Source organism: Phoca vitulina, unplaced genomic scaffold (genome assembly GCF_004348235.1).
Source record: "Phoca vitulina isolate PV1807 unplaced genomic scaffold, GSC_HSeal_1.0 scaffold27, whole genome shotgun sequence".
Taxonomy (NCBI): Eukaryota; Metazoa; Chordata; class Mammalia; order Carnivora; family Phocidae; genus Phoca; species Phoca vitulina.
This window is the reverse complement of record NW_022589730.1, coordinates 26,929,550-26,950,421: the sequence shown is the minus strand read 5'-3', so window position 1 is coordinate 26,950,421 and position 20,872 is coordinate 26,929,550. Positions and strand designations below refer to the sequence as shown.

General features: G+C 39.9%; 1 protein-coding gene across 4 annotated transcripts in view; it reads left to right on the top strand.

Annotated features, from left to right (window-relative positions):
- Positions 1 to 20,668, top strand: part of CUNH18orf25 (chromosome unknown C18orf25 homolog) — an 84,744-nt gene extending 64,076 nt beyond the window's left edge. For 2 of the 4 annotated variants that reach the window (XM_032422583.1, XM_032422584.1), the window contains exons 4-5: positions 7,564 to 7,690; positions 15,672 to 20,668. In XM_032422583.1, the coding sequence (XP_032278474.1) occupies positions 7,564 to 7,690; positions 15,672 to 15,861 (317 nt within the window). In that variant the 3' untranslated portion in view covers positions 15,862 to 20,668. The remainder of the gene's footprint in view (positions 1 to 7,563; positions 7,691 to 15,671) is intronic. The other 2 variants (XM_032422586.1, XM_032422585.1) reach the window with 1 other exon arrangement.
- Positions 20,669 to 20,872: the final 204 nt, after the last annotated feature.

Below are 20,872 nucleotides of genomic sequence, written 5' to 3'. Positions count from 1 at the left end.
CTGCAAACCAGGATAAAACTAGTATCCATCCCAAAAAGGTTATTGTTCCCATTAGGTGAAATGATGTCGATACTGTACTTAGTGCAGAATACAGCACAAGGTAGGACCTCAGGAATGCTGGCCAGCATTATGTTAGCGTATGTATGCTGAAGTAGGCTGAGTAAGGAAGTGATTAATGGACCTAATCAGTGAATTTCTAATTTACTGTTCTGTCCCGGAGTGAGTTGCTCTGGCCACAGGAATTTCCTATACTCAGCCTGAGCATAAAAATTACCTAGGGTACTTGTAAAAATTCAGAATCCTAAATTTCTCCCTGAGAATTCTGTAAGTAGATCTGGTATGGGGTCTGGAAAATCTGTTTCTAGTAATCACTCCCAGGTAACTCTTGTGTTGGACATGTTGAGGAAACTGTATCAGTAAATAGGAATATGGCTTAATTTTTACTTATTGCTAGTAGTAGCTCACTGTACATGTAAAAGTAGATAAGGCTAAAACAAGCAGAAATCTGAAGTACTCTTGGTATGGAAGGCTTATAATTGTGGTAAACTAAGTTTGTTTAGAGTGAACCTCCCCGCCCCCCCCGGAAATTAAAACTTTTACAGAAATGATATGTTTTTTCCATCAGCCTTCTTGTCAAGAAGGTAGCCCATGAGCATGTTCCCATCCTTAAAATAGGGATGATGATCTTGATTTGTCCAGAACACTAGTTATAGTGCAGAGAAACAAATCTTGGGTTTCCTGTTCTTAGCCTAGGGCTTTTTATAATCAGACCAGAATGGCCATGTTTCTATTAATAGCACTTTGAAGTCAGTGTATCAGTCTTGTGAAGGAGATCACATTTGGTCAGGTTTCGCTTGTTTTTACCTGGTTCTTATGAGCTCTAAGATTTTAGTTTTCTGACTTCTTTTGCCCTACTTTTTAAAGTTGTTTTTCACATTCTTACTGAAAAATGCAAGGTAATAATTCACTTGTTTTCAAGCTAAATGAATGATGACTTGAGATACTAACCTTTTTTATACCTAATGTGTCGCTGTCCTCCTGTCCTTTAATGTGCTGCAGATCGGCTTTGGACTAGTTGTTACCCAGTAGATTTGTGATTTAAAAAGTAGCTACATTATTTCTTTTGAAGACAAAAAGAAAATGTTTGCCATGATAATTTAGTTATGATTTTATGCTGTTTTCTTTCTGACTTGTGCGTTGAAAATGTCTTTAGTGGGAGGACAAAAACTTAGAATTTCTCATAGAGTGAAAGAAGTTATCTTTCCGAAGAGCTACACAGAGACAGCCAGCTGCCCCCATAGTTAAATAAGTCCTCTGATTTATTTTCAGTTTAATATATGGTAATTGTGGTATTTACACTTTTTCTACAGGGCTTATTCTTGTCCTGCAACAGGAAAGATTATTGCCACTGACCGTATTCGAGAACCCCAGAGCATCTTTGAGGCTCCGTTTTGTGTATGTTTTAGCCATTGCTCTGTCACTGGATTCCTGTGAGGTCATGGGTTGGAGGGTTGACAGTGGAGGATGGCCCAAAGGCCAGAGAATGTGAAGCTGTGCACAGGAGCTCCCAAAGGAATGTATGACATACTGAAGAGGGTTACGTTGAGAGAAAAGGACTGATTGCCCTGGCTCTGAAATAGACCGAAGAGGGGGTATATTCCTGGCTCTTGGAGAAAGCCTTAGTGTCTCTTGCAGAAAGCCTTAGTGTCTCTTGCAGAGCATGGTGTCCCATACACTTGGTGGGGTCACAGCTGACTTGTTATCTGAGTGGCACATTTTATCTAATGGCTCTGACAAGAAATGTGGCAAAACTCCCACAATCATTAGTCTAGAGTTAACATTCACCAGGAAATTTGTATTTAGCCTCCATCACTTAAACTCAGCATCCCTTATTTTATTTTATACTGATTTTTAGACTAAAGAGTAAAAATACTGGCCCCAGGAGCCGACCCTGATTTTAAGTGATCAGTTTTAGAACATCACACAAGTTCTATAAATGCCAGCAGGGTGGGATTACAATTTTTATGGCCCAAATCGTGCTAACAAAATGGTTTGAATTGATGTAATAATGTGAAGGTGGTATGTAAAATACTAGTTTCTGGATCCATAATGGATGAATAAAGTTAGAAGAATCTTAAATATTGACGGTAGTTACCTTTTCTTAAGATACTATAGTGAAATTGTGAGTAAAAGTAGCATAGTAATTTTTCATTTCTTCCCCTTTATTTTATTATTTTTTTGTTCTTCCCCTTTCTTTAAACAAAGGAAGGCAAAGAGATATTTCCAGATCTGAAGTGAGGCTTTATATGTGATAGGGTCAGGATGAGGGGCCTAATCAGTAAAGATTGGTTATTCAGAAATATTGGTGACTGAGACAGAACATTTCATAAGTTGGAATTATAAATTAGAACTGCAGGCTACCCTCAGATAAAAAAATTAATTAAAAAAATTAGAACTGTGGAGATAGAACTGGGCACAGAGATACTAAGAACTAATTGTGTCATATTCTTGTCATGTTTTCTTAATTACTGTTGAAAAGATTTGAGTAATCAAGGAGGAGTAGTTTAGTTATAGCAACCATGATTCCTACAATCTGCCTTTTTAGTTTGGTTTAATTCAGTTATCTTGTTTATTTTTAGGATGGTAAGGGCTGAGCCCCTTGCTATGAGTCTAACCACAGGGAGTGTTAAGTGCCTCTTGAGCCTTGGCTCCTTAGAGAGTAGGCGTGGAGAATTTGGGGGTGGTTGTCCACATAAATAACGAGCACTCATATAGTCATAAGTAATCATGGTAGCAGGAACTTAAAGTGGAAAGAGAGAGAAACTAACCCCAGTGCCAGTAATGTTCCATGGAGGGGTGAAACTGTCCTGTAGTTAGTATTTGGAAGTGCTCTGGAAGGTGGGGGCTGCTGGTGTTGTACATGAGGATGGAGGGCAGTATTCATAAGTGATTCTGGTCCCCCAACTGTGGCGTAGGAGCAGCTTCCAAGGACTACAGGGTTGGTGGCATTATCAGGAGAGTCAGATTTCCACAGGGAGGTGAAAAGTTCAGTGCAGTTTTCCATGGATCTGGCATTCCAGAGGGCAGTGGAAAAGTTGTAGGAAGGTAAGTGTGGGTGGCTGGAGCAAAGGAGAATAACAGTGGAGTGGAGGATGAGACAGGAGAGCAGTGGATGGGTCCCAGAGGCTTGTGTTTGTGGGTGGCCAAGAAGATAGAATTACAGTGTTTTACTTCTCATAATCACTGGTTTTCTTCCTGCCTCTTCCTCTTGCTTTCTCCTTTTCCACGGGGGCTCTGGTATACTCTCATGCTGTTAACTTCCCTTATACTGTTCTTCCGCCTCACTGACCCATCACGCGGCCCCCTGCTAGCGTCACTTCTTCCCTGCTCCAGCATGTTTAAGCCCAGCTCTCCTGTGCCATAGCCCCAGCTCCCTGTAGAGCGGGCTTTCCTGTCACCTAGCTGGCATAGTCTGATCCCTGGACGCACACTTGGAACCTGTATCACTCTGCTTAGCATAGCTGGAGAAAATCAAATAGCGGCAGAATCGTGGGTTGAGTTAGCTTCCTAGTGTGCAGCGTCACCCTGGCTCTCAGTGCTGCGCAGCAGATCCTGTCTTTCCTTAGGCAGTTCTGTCTTCATAGTGGTTGCTTCACTTTTCTGAACCCTCACCCTGCTACCCACCCACACCTGTGCTCTGCACATGGCCTTGCTGCATTCTTCACGGATGAACCTTGCCTCAGCCTTCTGCCATCACGCTTGTTTCTGCTCTGCCTTTTTTCCACATATGGCCGGGTCTCTCCCATCTTTTAAAGTTCTTCATACACACATATCCCTCTCCCTCAGACCCATTTTCCTTTCTCAGTACTATCCTATTGCCTTTTTCTTCATAGCCAAACTATTTAAAATGTGTATGTTCTTCCTGCCTTTCCGTTATTCTTCACCTTGCTTTGCTACATTGGGTTTAGCCCTATCACTCCTCTGAGGCTCTTCTTGCCAAGGTACATGTATGGTCATCTTATTGCTGATTCTAGTGGACTCTACCTAGTCCCTCTTCTCATTGGACCTCTCTATTGGGCACTGATAAGCACTTCTTCCTAGAAATGCTCATTCCATGGTGTCCTGGCTTCGTATTTTAAGGTTTCCTTCCTACCTTTTACTTAACTTGGTGAGCTCCCCTTCATCTGCCCATCCTTAATTATTGGTGTTTGTCAGGGTTCTCTTCTAGGCCTCCTTCACTCCTCTGCTGCCCTTTACCTTCCCACCTACTGCCGAGGACTCTATTTCCTCTCTAGACCTCTGACCTGAGCTTCAGAATAGTACCTCCAGCTGCCTGTTGGACATCTTAGAGGCACGCCATCATCATGTCCTGAGCAGCCACCCTCATCTGTCCATTGGTGCACTGAAGGGCACTGTAACTCTGTCCAGTTACCATTATTTTTTCCTAAGTTTGTTTGTTGATTTGCCTGATTCCCAGCATTGCTAGCCCTCTGTATATACACGTACACAGATAGTATCCCCCCATTTTGTTTCTTTACTAGTTTGGCCGTAGTCATTTCTCACCCAGGAAACTATAGCAGTCTAACTGGTTTTCTTGCCTTTCATATTCCCTGCCCTGATATTAGTTCCATTTGTACACTCCAAAAGGAAATTTTTGAAAATGGAAAACCAGATCATGTCACTGCTTAAATTCTTCAGTGGTTTCCGACTTCTCAAGGTCAAGTCCAGATACCTTGCCCTCTGAGCCCTGCTGACTTTCCCAGCCTCATTTCCCATTACTGTTTTTACTACATTACCCCACATTTTGCTGAATTTTTATACCCTAAACGGCAACACAGTGTTCCTTATTGCTAGTTTCCCTCACCTGTGCCTACTCTTCCCTAAGAGCTCTGCGTCCTCGATTATTCCCAAGTCTGGGAAATTTCCCTTTTCTGTGTCTTTAAACGTACTCCTTGCTTCTCTAACAGAGCAATTTTCAAGCCATAGTGTAATGGACTGCTTTTTATAATCCTGGAGTATATCGTGAGCTAGTTGAGGGTAGACACTCTACACCTCCTGTCTTTGTTCTCCGTAATATTCCTAGCACCTAGTGCATAGCCTGTCATAAACAAGTATTTATTGTAGGAACAAATAGATGAGGTACATTGTTAGAGTTGTACAAAGCAGCGCTGCTCAAAAGATTGAATATGGACAAGCTGAAGGCTTGAAAAAAGACTATCAATTTATGTTCCTTCCTAGCAGTGCAGTAGGAACAGTGCGTGTGATATAGTTGTAACTTCAACATTGAACTGGACATTGGACAAAACACTTGGCCACAAGCAAGGTATTGGGGTCAGAGCAAGAATCTGAGTTTACCAAATCAAGACTTAACCATACATACTCCCCATTTAAGCAACCACCCCAGATTTAACAAAACTGGGTTTTGTCTGGTGAATGCCGCCTTTCATATGCTCATAGGATTCAGTTATTTCCCTATTGCCAATATTTAGAATCCTATTTCTGCTGTTCTTTAATACAGAAAGTTAAGCCCTTGCAGACTGTAATATAATCTCAATCACCAGTTGTATCTGGGAGCCATATTAAGCTTTGTGGTCTTCTGTGTTCTCATATGCATCATAGTCAACCAAATAAAAAAAGATAATATTAAAGAATTGTAAAAAAAAAAAAAAAAAAAAAAAAGACCCACAGTTATATTCAAACTTGATTGCTTTTTACCAGCTTTCACCCAGCACCAAAATACTTTTATAGTGTTATATGTGACACTTTCTGTGTTATGCATACACTTCCCCAAGTTTCTTTTTTTTTTTTTTTTTTTTTTAAGATTTTATTTATTTGACTGAGAGAGACTGCACTAGCAAGAAGAGCAGCAGAGGGAGAGGGAGAAGGAGGATCCCCGCAGAGCAGGCGGAGCCCGATGTGGGACTCGATCCCAGGACCCCGGCATCATGACCCGAGCTGAAGGCAGTTGCCCAACCAACTGAGCCACCCAGGCGCCCCCACTTCCCCAAGTTTCTAACGTAGACAGTAGTCACTGTCTTTGGACATCATTGCATTTTGCTTATTCAAAGTTTTTTCCCTTAGGCTAGATTCCCAGAGATGGGACTACAGGGTCAGAGGGTTTAAAAATTAGAAGGCTTTTGCTTTGGGACTGTCTATAACTTTCCAAAAGGGTTATACTAAAAGTTCTCAGGAGTATGAAAGTACAAGGTTTCTCAGTGACCTTGAAGCATTGGAATGAGTGATGTGAAGGGGTGAGGGAGGGGGAAGTGAGAGTCATGTGTGTAAAATCTTACTGATTGTGGTCTAGTTTATATGAGGTGTCACCAAGGATTGATTGATTGATTGATTTGACAGAGAGAGACACAGCGAGAGAGGGAGCACAAGCAGGGGGAGTGGGAGAGGGAGAAGCAGGCTTCCCGAGGAGCAGGGAGCCCGATGCTGGGCTGGATCCCAGGACCCTGGGATCATGACCTGAGCCGAAGGCAGATGCTTAACGACTGAGCCACCCAGGCGCCCCAAGGATTTTTTTTTTTTTTGATATAGAGACATAATATTATGTTAGATGACAATATATTTAAATAAAAATACCTTTTAAAGAGTAATTGAAAATTTGTACCTGTTGCAACTCGGTTTATTTCATAACTCCTAGATATTCTAAATTTCCTAAAGGCCAGAACACTTAAGAGCTGGGTACATAGACTGAATTATTTTAACTCTTGTTAGAATTGTTTATATTGCTGTGTACTTTGCTGCTTGCTCTTAGCCTTTATTGAGAGAGAGTTCTATGAAGCTCATGTTTTCGGTGCGTTGGAGAATGTGTTTTACTGCACCATGTAATAGATGCTTTGTGAAGCCCCTTGTGAAAAAGTTCTTACATGCCCCAGTGCCACAAATTGTTATGCTTTTCCAAGAGTATGTGGTTTCCTTCTGTCTAATAAGAACTGTCAGCAACGTACAGGTTATATTTCAGTTGCTCAGAACAAAAACTGTGATCTGCCTCTAGCCTTTTCTTTTAGATGTGGTTTAGATTTTGTCAGCTCTCCATTCCTTTTGAGAAAGACTGTTAAAATTGTTTAAAATTTAAAGAAAATTGTTAAATCCTTCATAAAGCATTCCAGTATAAATATGTTATTAATGAGTATTTCTGTTATTTATTCCGTTTATGCCTTTGAACATTTCTGGTTTAGAATTTTGTTCTATTAAAATTCACCGGTAAGCAGTAGAGAACCCCGTTGCCCTCTAGGTGGTGACAGACCTGTTATACAGGTCATTTAAAAGCAGACAGGAGTTGAATGCAAAAAGCATTGTGGAATAAAATATAATAGAGTATTATCACAGTATATATATACCTATTTACTAAAGTACTCAACGTGTTTTTTTTTTTTTTTCCTTTTCTTCCTAAGGAATAGAGAGCCAGAGACTTGACAGTTTCACTCTGGTGAGCTCTCGTACAGCAGTCCTGTTTCTGTGATTAAACCTTGATGGGAAATCTGTCAATGAGTTGTTCGTGCTGCTTGTAAGAAGTCAAACTGTAGAGCTTATTTTTTCCCCCTTCTCTCTCAGGTCATTTGGATCCAGGATTCCTAGCAAGTGACAAGACATCAGGTGGCAATGCACCTCTCAATGAAGAAATTAATATTGCCTCTTCAGATAGTGAAGTGGAGATTGTGGGAGTTCAGGAACATGCAAGGTAGGATATTAAGTGGAGCGTTCTGATATTTTAAATGTGAATTTGATTTTAACCAGAAGCCAAGTGAGAAGAAAATGGTAGTCCTCATGGCATGGCTGGCATGAATGGTGGGAGCTATCTCTCATCTTCCTTTGGCTTAAAAAATGCTTTTTGATTAGACATGATACGAGCTTCAGAATGTGTTGCATATTGTCTCCTGTCAAAAACTTTTCAACCATACATGTATGGGAAATAGAACTGATGTTTTCCTCTTTTATTTTTAGCAAATGTCTAGATAGCTTGATAGATTTTTCTCTTATGGCTTAAGTATCACCCTACTTTTCCCCCTGTCATTCATATTTTCTTGCCTTTCACTTTATCTGGAAATATATTGGGAGCAAACAATTGGGAAATATACATCGGACATCATACCTCTATTGCTTGTTTCCTAAAGCACCTCTCCTTGTCTTTCATTAAAACTTGCGAGTTACTTCGGTCTGTTCCTGACGTAGTAGATTTCTAGTGATGTTCATGTGACTCAGGCAGTCCTCTTTTTTTAGGATTAAAAAAAGCCACAAGATGTCAACTTTGTGTAGTATTATGAAAATTTTTGAAATTTGTCATTCTTTAAGTTTAGGGGTGAGCAAACTGTAGCCCACAGGTCAAATCTGGTCCGCTACCTGTTTTTGTATGGACCTTAAGATCAGACTGGTTTACATTTTTAAATGGTTAAGGGTAGGGGGAGGGGAGATCAAAAGAAGAAGAAGGTTTTGTGACATGTGAAAATTATATGAAAAGAAATTCAAATAAATTGCATTTATCCATAAATAAAATTTTATGGGAACGGAGCCATATTTGTTCATCTACATATTGTCTGTGGCTGTTGCGCACCAGTGACAGTGTTGAGAAGTTTCAGCAGATGCCTCATAGCCCTCAGAGCCCAAGATACTTACCTCTGCCCCCTTGTAGAAAAAATGTACTGACTCTCGCTTTAAGATAATGTTCCTAAGAATCAGTTATAGCCCTCTCAGAGGTGCTCCTGAGGAACATTTCACACACACACTAGAGAACAAAAATGTAGACTTGGGAAAATCTGTATTCTACATTAGCAAACAACTTTTCTCCTGGGCCACAAGAGTTAAGTTGTGATTTCCTGATTGCCCCAAGTAGGCATATGACACAATATCTACATTACCTGGCTCTTAGATCTGATTTTATTCTTTGGTTAGAAAGGTAATAAAACATTCACCAGCATTTCTTCTGTCATGTATATAAAAGGTGAACTTAGGAGTGGAGAGTGCAGGCAAAATACACATGTGTGTAAATTGAGGCTACGTTTGTCTTAATGAGAACTGATCCTAGTTTCTGAGAGCATTTTTCAGGTCGTACCTGTTGGGACTTTAAGGATGTAGAGTTAAGTCATTGTTTTAATATGTCTTCTCCCCAAAAGTGGCCCGTTCTCAGATGTTACCAGACTTAAACACTTCCTCCTCTCTCCTGTGTTTATGCCATAAGTATGTCTGCATGGCTGCTTCCTTTTTTCTTTCCTGTTTTTAATGGTTATTTCCCCTATTCTGGTGGGAAAGAATTTTCATTCTTCAGTCTTTTCTTAATCTCCTTCTTTTTCCTTTTTTTTCTGCCTTAGTCAAGAACTTTTTCCTGTTCTCTTTTTTCATCTATTCCCTGCATGCCGACTTACCCCTCAGATGAGAGGATAGAGCTTCTGATTTTTTCCTTTACTTTAGCATGTGTTTGCCATTATTTATTTCACCGTTTTTCCTTACAATGTAGAAGACATGATTATCCTTTAATCCTTACTATAAACCTTATCCTGCCTATTAACAAATTGATAGAGGTAAATTATCTTCAATTTTGCCAGGAGCACATTATCCATTCACCAACTTCCTCTTGAGTTAATTTCATGTTTTAATTCACTATTAGTCATGTGTTCCTACTGAACTAGCAAAGAGTAAGTAATAACCTGTGTTGCTTACTTGATCTCTTTGTCTCTGAGACATATTACTTGGTCCAGTTCTCTATTAACTTCTATCAGATCTCCCTTCTTTACTGTTTACTTGTGCCTAGAAGTGTTATAGAAGTGAGCCACCTTTCTTCTTGGCTTCTTTGTTCACTTTTCTTCCGTCATAAACTCTTTAGCTTCTTTTTTTCTACCAGTATTTTGGTATCTGGAGTTAAAATTATCATTATATTTCTTTTAAAACTTGGAAATTTAAATTCTAAGTTCTTACCCCCCCCCACACACACACACTCTCATTCTCTCTCTCTCTTTCTCTAGTACACCCGTCTCCATACTTAATAGGTCTTTTATCCAGATTGTCATTTTACTCTGTAGACCTGTTTGTTCCACTCTTAAACTAAGTCAAGTGACTGGCTACGTTGTAAATAATATGAGGTAATGTTACTTTCAAGGACTTTTTCCTTACAGGCTCTGAATCATCAAGATATGTTTTATTCTGATCCTTTGGTTTGAATCCTGTGGAAATGCTATGTTAGAGGTGACAAATTGATTATGAACTCTCAGAGATGGTGAATACTGCCCATATGATAGAATGTACAGTTGGCAAGTTTTGTTTGAGTACTTTGAACAGACTCCTGTGTCATTCTGAGGGGATCTTTTATTTTGCTTTTTGGGCCTAGGACTGAATAGAGTCTCACTGGCTCTTCTGTGTCTTTTTGAACATTTTTCCAGTACTTTCTTTAGAGGAAGCCTGACAATCTTTCAAACATTTGAGATTAAAAATCTGAGAAGCAGGTGGGGGGAGAAGCTTTCTTGTTGGTTGCTTCGGAGTGACCACTTTGGCTGCCTGTATCTCATCTGGAATTTATTTCTTTTACAGGTCTAGGGTTGCAGTTATGAAGTATTGATGGGCTTCTGGCAGGGTTATCGCTTGGAAAAAGGTTTTAGGTTTTGATCCACATCTTTTCTAATTTGATGTGCATGCATAGATGTTTTGTGTGGATTTAGTTGTCCTGTTCTTATTTTTTCTTTTGATATTCTACCTTGCTGTGGGCTTTCTGAGAGTTTTTAAAAAAACTCAGACTTGGTTCTTGAGTTGTTCTCTTTGGGATTGTGATTGCTCTGACTTGAATTGCATTGCCATTTTTCCATATTGGAAGCATTTTGTTTCACATTGACTCAGTAGTTCTAGTTATGTTGTGTCTTTTTTTTTTTTTTTTAACAGTTTTTCTTTTCCTGCACGTTAATATCTTTCCCTGCTTTTTAAATTTAGATTTTGATATGTTCTCTTAGTTTCTGTGTTTCTTCTAGTCATAGACTAGAAAGCATGCCTTCTGAACTAATGGTTTGAATGCATCTTTTATGGCTGTCTTGTATTGCTGTGATTAACTCCGGACATTACCTAAATGTTATCATTTCTAGATGTTAATTTTGGGACAGTCCATTTTCACAAGATGTTCTTCGCCAATGAGATAGAGACTTTTCCAGCACCTCTAGTTCCTCTGTGCCCATTTAATTTTGCAGAAGTTTTAATTTATGGCCCTCTGCCAATATTTTTCTTTGTCCTTGGTCCTTTTTCCTTTTCTTCTACTAGCCTCATTGGTAATTGCCCTAGGAAGATGAATGCATACAGAACAGGCCTTTCTGTTATGGAACTGTTGGAACAGTTTCTTTGGTACCTGTCCTGTGAAGCTTTTGGGAATAATCAGATCCTTACCTCATTTCACTGTAGTCTTTGATCCTGTGTTCATTTGTCTTAATGTTGGTTCATCCCTCCACAGAACTGATGCTAGAATCCTTTTGCATTTAAGACTGATTGCTTCCTAGAACCAATTGCAAACATCAGTCTTCAAAAAAGCAAGGGAGACAGACAGGCATTTCCCTGAAGCCAAGGATTCATTTCATCTTCAGTTAGGAAAAATAAGTAGGAATGTTATCTAAGAGGTCACGTTCATGCTCTGTAAATGAGAGCAAAAATGATTAATGTTTAATGTTGTTTTCTTAGGATAGTAAGTTAACTGTATCAAAAGCTGATCATCAGAGCCTGCCCTTTGATGATCAGCTTAACCTTTTCTCTTCCACTGTGAATTCTCTCCTTTATTGGTTTCAGTATATGAAGAGCAGGAAATTATTCTTTCAAAACTTATTATTTATAAAGTAGGTTTTTTTGGAGGAAAGTGAGTCCTAAGCATTTTCTTGGGTATAGGACTCAAAATATGACTCTAGGTTATGTTTTATGCCTATTGCCCATCATACACAGATAAATGGCTTTGTGAAAGCACAGCCTGTGTCTGCACTAGAATTGGATTGGATCAATTAAAAAACAGCTGAGTGTGTTCCCATGCCAGACCTTTCATCATACAGAAAAGGGTTTTGTGATAATCCATGAAACTGTATTTTATGTTCGCAGCCTTACCAGAAATTTGAGCCTCTCATATCCTTCTTTATAGGGCATCTCTATAGGGCTGATAACAATTGTTCCGGTCCCTTTTCCTCCTGAAATTTTTTCCCTCCCTATCTGGTATAAGTTGATCTATAATGTACACCATCTTATAAAATAGTTGAAATGTTTCTCCAGCATTCTTTTGTTTACCAGCTTGAGTCTTTTTGCCCTGTACTTAAAAAGGAAATGTGGTAAAAGCCTTGTTCTGGCCTCATCCATCTCTTAGCTACCATTTTATTCAAGAAGGTTGAGGTCATTAAATCACAAAAAATTTCTTGAATGTTTTATTGGCTTATAACACACACAGAAAAGTTGTAAGTGTACATTTTACTTCTTGCAAACTGCCCACACTCAGGTAACTAGTGCTCCAATCAAGAAACAGAAATCCCTCCTGTGCCATCTTCCATTTACAACCTTCCCACCGTTGTGCCCCCTGTGACTACCAGCCTCACCTCTAAAAGGAGGGTTTTGCCTGTATTCAAAATCTTAAAGTCAGTACTAACCTTAGAAGTCATCTTAGAATACTCTAATATTCTTGACAGATACCCTAGCACTTGCTTGAATGTTTAAAAGGCAGTGTATTCCATTAGCTGCAGTTGTTGTGTAGTAATGATCGTCTAAAACTTCCCTCCATAAACTTGATTCGTGGTTGTTAGTTTGCTCTTGAGATCTCTGTACAGGGTGGAGTAGCCACCTTCTTCCATGGTGATTCTCTCTTCTTTGGGATTTGACCTTCCAGTTGCAGTTAAATAGGAGCTGAGAAAGCTTTTGACTGAAGATGGGATCATCACATAATCCAGAGAATCTAAAATTTTGAAATGAGAGAAACAGACTGAGAGGGTTGAGGCTTGAATTAAATGAATGAGACCTAGTTATTCCATCATCCTTAGGTTCTTTGAGGTGCTCAAGTGTCTTTTCAGCAAATTCTCTTTTTTGCTTAAAGTAGTCCAAGTTGGTTTCTAGTAACTGGATTCATTTGTAACATAACTACAGAAGTGATCTAATTCAGATAGTTGAAGTGCCTCATCTCCTTATTCTCCTTTCTGTGTCTACCCGTCCTTAGTGGTATATACTGTCTCTACACCTCTCACTCTCCTACTCTGAGTATATTCTAGAATCTGCTTTGCTGTTTATCGAATGATTCCCAGGGGCCAGGCAGTGCTCCTTACAATCAGACATAGTATAGTGCTTCAGGTGCAGTCTGAGGAAGGCATAGTTACTTAGTGGAAAATAAACTCCCTGATGGAGACCTTTTTTGGGGTCCTGTGCTTAACTTGCTTAAGACCCTGGACAGTTGTCTTTTGGCCTTGGTTTTCTCTTCCGTAAAATGATCCGATCCCTTTTATTTTATTTTTTAAAGATTTATTTATTTATTTTAGAGAGAGAGTGCACTCAAGAGAGCAAGAGTGAGAGTGAGCGTGGGGTGGGGAGGGCAGAGGGAGAGAGAAACTCTCAAGCAGACTCCACTATGATCTGCGAGCCCGACACCGGGCTCAGTCTCACAACCTTGAGATCATGACCTGAGCTGAAATCAAGAGTCAAGACGCTTAACCAGCTGAGCCACCCAGGAGCCCCTGGATCAGATCCTTTTTAAAGCCGCTCCCTTGTATGATTACTTAGGGAGCAGTGCAGAGTTAACAGTTGGGACTAAATACCTCTTTTATTTTGGAGATATTTCTAGGAATTCTGCCAAAGATTGCATTGATTCTCTCTGTAGCCATTCATTCTCTGAATTCTGCTAAGTTCTAGCCTCCTGTACTTGTACAGGTGAGCTTTCGAATTGTTGAAGAACTTTATATTTTTAAATTGTTAATCTGGGCCTATTTTTGCACTCTGCTTTGCACTCACTATGTTTTGCCTTATCTAATTTAATACACACATTGTAAAGCGACAAGCTGATGTGAAAAGCAGTGGACTCAAGATCAGACCTGGCTTGCAGCTCTTTGGCCCACCACTTTCAAGCAGTGTGACCCTGGGCAAATCATGTAACCACCTGAATCCTCAGTTTCCCTTTTGGCTGAGTATGGATAGTAACTTCTACGTCTACCTCATAGGTCTGTTGGGATTGTCAGATGAGGTGAGACTGCTTAAGAAACTCAGTATGCTAGTGCCATCAGTCATCAAAACCATTTCTATAAATGTTACATGGTCTCCTTTGGCTGACATTCTTCTGTGATTACAAGATCACTTCATCTGAGTGTACTTAATGGATTGGACAGATCTGGATTAGTCTTTGGATTTTATGTCTCATATTTTAGTGCTTTTCACTAGCTAATCTTTGAAACCATAGTAGCCTCTGGGTTAATAGCTACTTTGCCCATTCTGAACAGATAATGGGCTTCTGGTATGGTAACAAATCTACGGTCTGCCCCTTGCTTTGGCCCCAGGGGATCTGTTTTTTGGCACCTGTCTTGGTAAGGGAGTAACTTTCAGGCTACCTTTGTAGGAGCAAGGCCTCTTTGCAGGATCTTAAGAGTCCTTCAGCAGTTTTGCAACTAAATCTTGTCCATTGTTACCCTAATGTTCTTTTGCATCTGGTAGTGCAGGTAGCAGTGGGCAGAGCTGGAATTCTCCCGTGATCCAGCACCACTCGTTGTGCGCAGCCTGTTCGAGCAGCTGCTCAAGACCCACTGTAGTAGTTTATGTGACTAGAATCCTACCAGCTGTCACTTTCACATATATTACGCAGGCTCTGGTCAGTAAGTTAGATGTGAGGACCAAAGTAGCACCGAAAGCTTGAGCGGCCTGCCTTCCACTCATCAGAATCCAGAGTCCCTCAGTGATTCATCCAGGAGGCTCACAGTTCTAGCATTTGATTGGAATGTGGAATTCATTATGTCAGTGTTTCAGAAACCGTTTTCTTCCAGTGAACTCTTGGTGAGATTTATCAGCAAGGCAGTTCTGTCCCTCTGATAAAACACTTTTAGAGGACCTTAACGGACAGAGCACTTCAGCCTTTGTTACTTTCCCTGAACTAAAACATAAAACACATAAGCAGTTCAGATGAATGAACCAGGTGTTCTGTTGTGACCTTCAGGGTAAGGGAAATTGATCCTTTATGCATGACCTAGTACTTACAGACTCCTAGAAATCCAATCTGTAAAGGAGTATTACTATTACTCTCTTGGAAGATATTATTCCCAGGATGGCATAGAACTTATTTAGGAGAACAGCTTATATCTATATTTCTTACTGTTTCATTTGGTTAGACTAAGATTGTTTGGGTATCTTAATTTTGCTCTGGATTTATATTCTGCCCTGTCCTGAAGACCCCAGAGGTTTAATTGTGTTAAGAGAAACATTATGTTATCTGTCCATTTCAGTAACAGATCTAGACATAACTCAGGAGTTTCTGACTGAGACAAGACTCTTGTCCGTTTTTAGGCTAAATTGAGAGAGGCGGGAAGGAAGACAAAGAGGGAGGAGGATGGGAAGGATATTGGTTGTGAGTTTCATGAACTCACACAGTAGGCTTATCTTTGTAAAAGTATCAATTGGTGCTACTGAGGCCATATTGCGTTCTATTTTCCCTGTGGTGGGATTAACCAGGCTTATGCTTTTGCTCTTCACCTCGATTGCAGGTGTGTTCATCCTCGAGGAGGTGTGATTCAGAGTGTTTCGTCGTGGAAGCACGGTTCCGGCACGCAGTATGTCAGCACCCGGCAAACACAGTCATGGACCGCTGTGACTCCCCAGCAGACTTGGGCTTCACCCGCGGAAGTTGTTGATCTTACCTTGGATGAGGATAGCAGACGTAAATACCTACTGTAATACAAGGTCACTGTGTTTCCTCTGCACTGTTCCCTTCCACTTCCTCCTCCTCCTCTTTGTGACATGGAAGTTCATTGTCATAGCTTCAGCCTCAGAAGCTGTTTGTGGCATTTGTATAATCGAAACTCATGGAAAATTGCCCCCCTCCCCTCCTTTTTTTTTCTTTTTTTAAATTAAAAGAAGTCACTTAGGAAAATAACTTAGCACAGAGAAAAGAATTTCTTCTTTCCCTCAGTAGAAATATGAGGATGATGAATTTATTAGAGAGCTTCATTTTACTTGGTGACTTTTGATCTTAGGAAACTCTGCCTTCCTTTTAGAATAATATTTTAATTACCAGGTGAAATGGATTTCAGTTTTTGAATCTTGTATTTATTTTTCTGTGTAATAAAATTAATATCTAGACTTGACCACTGTCAGCCCACCCATTGGCACTCCTACCTTAGGGCATTTGCACACATTTAGTCAGGTCCTTCTTGGCACCTAGTAGGGCATGTGCATTTGAAAACCTGTCCTTAAAAATAGAAGACAGAAGTATTACTTTTCTTTTAGCTTAAGTCTTCTGCCTTCTTTCCTGACTTTGCTCCTGGCTGACTTCCCACAACACAAATAATTGATGTGGCCCTTTGTGTTTATAAATACTGCTAAGGTGACTTAGTTGGTCTCCTTGTTGCAATAATTCATAACTCTTTGGAAAATGTCTGCTTTTGGGGCAGAGGCATTTCAGATAGATACCCACCATGAGGTTTTCTGGGCATGGGAGGAGAGTATTGAGAGATCAGTAGGAAAATCTCTCTCCCTCAACTTTTTTTCCTGGTTTGTTCAAATAACGGGAGAACACAGATACCTATTATTTAGGTAGAATATGAAGAGTTGCGTTCACCTCTTAGACTGTGGGCACTTACAAGTCTGAGAAGACAGTGCCTTCTTTCATAGCTGGTCTCTTCATAGAGGAGGAACAACTGTTCGACACTTGAGCTGAAATAGACTTGATGCTATATTTGGGTCTTTTTCTCCTCTACCATCTAAAAGTGGAAAAAGCAAAATGCACCACAAGAAACCAGATGCAAAGCACATAAATGACACTGTAGGTTTTACAGTCTCTCAATAAGCAAAGGGTGATAGGAGCTTCAGGGAACTCAGGAAATGCCAGTGTTGGAGTTTTGTGGCATTAGTTACTACCTTTTTTCCTCTAACATGTTGTAGTTACTAGTGAATTCTTTTACAAGCAATACCTAGTTAGAACACTATGTACTGTGCACAGGGAGGAGTGAAGTACTATTGGCTTAGAAGACCTCATCTTTTGTTTTTCCGTAGTTTTTGTTTGCTTTTCTTTTGTTCCCATACTTGCCATATAACATTGCTGTAGCCCTTTGCTTCCCTCCCCAAATGCCTTGGTGGCTCTTCCTTATCATAAGAGCATGGAACTACCATTTTCAGTCGTCAATCAGTGGACACACATGTACCAAGTACCTGTCCTGTGTAAGGCACGGTGCAGGGTAGGTGCAGCGGGGCTGCCAAGACAATTGGGGACACCCCTGCATGCACATGTGTCAGAGTCTGCCTGGCTCCACCTGCCTGGCCTTTTCTTCTTCTTCTTCTTCTTCTTTTTTTTTTGGTAAAGACTCATTTAGTCCTTTACCCTCCTTCCTGCTGCTTTAGTTCTTCCATGTACCTCTTCCATGGGAGTGGATATAAGCATGTGTTCTTTGATCTTCTCTGATAGCCTCTCATTTGATCTGGCCTCTGTTCTTCATCAACTTTTTATTTTCCTGTCAATCTACTTTTAATAGATCAGGCTTATAAAAGATCATGAACCTCCAGTTTTAGCACCTCATATATCAAGTCTCTCACATGGCCACAGTTCTAGACAAAAACCAAAGATCCAGAGGCCAGAGCGAAATAGGACCTTCTGCAGATTCACTACTGGTGTATCCTTGGACCTTCATATTTTACTTTAGGATTAATTTATTGAATTTTACTGTTACACGTTGTTTTTGACTTGAATTAAAATGCTAGACAAAGCAGAAATGTACAATTTCTGGTCTGTGTTTTCCAGGAAAATCATTGGGAAAAGAATAGAGTGGATTATATGACTTGAAGTTTTTGCAGCTTATTTTTTCCCCAGCATCAGGGCAGAGCCCCATTTTAAAGAATGTTTTCGCATTACCTATTCTTATGTTAATAGTGTGTTTTGTCCAGTTCCACACAGCAGGTGATTACCCATGACATACTTTCTTTAGCCCCTAGTAGTCATCCTCTAGAGAGAATTCTTCTGGTGTGCTGTGTGCACTCTGGATTGGGAGCAGAGAGCAGATTCATAACCAAGCTCTTCTGTGGCCTTTTCCTTTTACACCAGGTCGCACTTTTCCCGCACCTGCCCCCGTTCCAGCATCCTGACTACCTGACTTGATGCACCAGAACAGGGATTTAGAAATTAATATGCAAAAGGGGGAGGGGAAGGGATGGTAGAGACAGTCAACTGTTTTCCCCTGCAGGGTTGGGATTTTTCCACCTACTAACTAGAGAGAGACTCTGTTTCAACTCTTCTTTCATTGCCAGATCCAGAAGAGCGGGGGTGTGGTTTCTGGCAAGGTATTGTACTGATAAAATTCTGTGGGTAACAACTCCTGTGACATTTGAAATTTCTTTTAAAGGGATTGTTGTTAACCAAAGTGTTGGATTTGGTAGCATAAATACTTCTTTATGCTTCACAGAACATTGTTCAAAGTAATATCTCTGCTAAAATGATGCACTTGGGTCACAGGTTGGATTGTGGCACAAATTCAGTTAAGTCCCTTCCTGCCCTCCAGTTTGAAACCAGAGAGCAAGAACTGGCTGTCGCGTCCTTGTTGCTGCCCTAGAACACGTACGTGCTGCTCACCAGTAGCTGTCTTTTCATTCTGATGGAAGGGGCCAGACTGAATGGACTCCAGTATTCGTTACAATTGAGCATTGCATAAACTCTGCTTTTATTGTTCTCAATTATGAATATGAACCCTCTGATTTGCTAAGTCAGTCAGTTGTTCACTGTTACTTTTAGCAGATTAGCACCATAGTTAACTTACAAATGAATTTGTTGCCTGCTTTTTATACTGTGTCACAAGGTTTTTGAAAGAGCTGGGGACACAATGTTGTCTTTTAGTTTAAACTTTTTTTTCAAATGCAAGGAGCCCGTAATTTCTGTTTTCCAGTATGTGTATGATGTGACTTCCATGTATATATATAAATGATTGCGCCCTAACCAAACTTCCTCAGATTGTGCACTGTTTGTTTAAAATAATCACGTATTTTAGTCCAATGCTGTTGTATTTTTCATTTTATTTAAAACACTACATCTTATTCTTTTAACAAATTTTAAAGGTTAGTGATCTTAAAAGAAAAATCACTGGATAACTAGGAAATATTTTTGTTGTTTTGTTTTGTTTTTTAAAGAGTACAAAGGTCCTATGAAGCCTTTTGCTCCTCTTACCATGAAAATGAAATGTTAGCCATTGTATGGCTAGGAACCAATGCACTTGGTGGTCGACAGGTCTGCTGTTGCTGGAGTGTGAGCGTGGACTTGATGCAGTGACGAGAAATCATTGCTGAGAATTAATGTTTTAAAATGTGCAACTCTAGTTTTTAAAACAAAATTTAGTTCTTCTTTACATTCATTATTTAGTTTTTGTTTCCATTTAGTATTTAATGGTCTTTGGAGAAAAAAAATAATAAAACAGAGTGTTATATATATATTTTTTGGTGCAAGATAAGATTTTCTGTTTTTTGAAATAAGTCTGTAGCATAAAGGTTAAACTATTTTAAGACAAAATAAAATAGAGTGTATTTAAACAATGATAATTTCTGAGGATTTTTTTTCTATCTGCTTCAGTTAATTAGATGGTGTCTGGAGCAGCTTCTGAGTTAGCTTTTGGATGTGAAAGTGGATTGTATTTTGTTAACAGATCTTATTGGTATGCCGACTTTTTCCAAGCAATAGCTGTATCCTACTCCCAAGGTGTTTTGCACGTGGCTGTTGGTGTGTTAGATCTAGATAAAAGTAGCTTTGCACTGGCTTTCCTGTGGCCCCTGCCTCCCTTTCCAGCTAGGACCAGTGAGATTTCAAAGAGAGCAGAAAGCTTCCTAGCACCTTTGCTCCTGGGCAGAAAACTCAGCGGACGGTTACTTCCCAGGGGCCAGCACCAGCTGCACAACTGCATGCACTTGGCATGTGGCTGAACATCGAATCAAATATAGGGGTTTCAAAAGAGCCTAAAAGAACTTGTCCTTTAATTTGGTTCTATATTCAGGGGTTTTATTTAGCTATAAAAATTATAGTAACTACATATTAACATCACATGACTTTTCTCATTTATCTTCATGTTAAAGGGAACAAGGAACTGGGGAGAATGAGGCCTGTCTTTACTAAAATACCACTCCTGGATCTCTTCATGTTCCTCAGAAATTCTTAGTTCTACTTGCACTGGAAAGGGGTCCATTAACAATGAGGAAATACAGCGTTAGCTGTTGGGAAATGTTTTCAGCATTCTGGAACGGTTCTATTGAACTACCTTGTATCTGAGACCTCGACATGTTAGTGCCTATGAGAAACTCTTCTTTTCTTGGACTCCAGAAGAAAACTGTTTATCTAGGTCCTTGCTTTTGATCCCTTTTGCCCTTGGATGCCGCTTTTATAGAATGAGTAAGTAAAATAATTTGTGGCTAGTTCTTAATCTCATTCTGCCTTTCTCATTCTATGCTTGGCTGGCTTTTGGCCTCGCCTTGCCTTATTGGTGTGTTTTTCATGGTAGATGACAGCTATTTATAACTTTACTCCTGAGAAAAATTATAGATAATACTTGACCAAATATATAAATAGCTCTTTGGCTCCAATTTTGCAGCTGAAGTAAAATGAACCTCTTCTAGGTTTGGTTGTGTGTGTGTGTTGTTTTGTTTTTTAAAGATTTTGTTTATTTAACACAGAGAGTGCACAAGCAGGGGGAGCGGCAGAGGGAGAAGCAGGCTCCCTGCT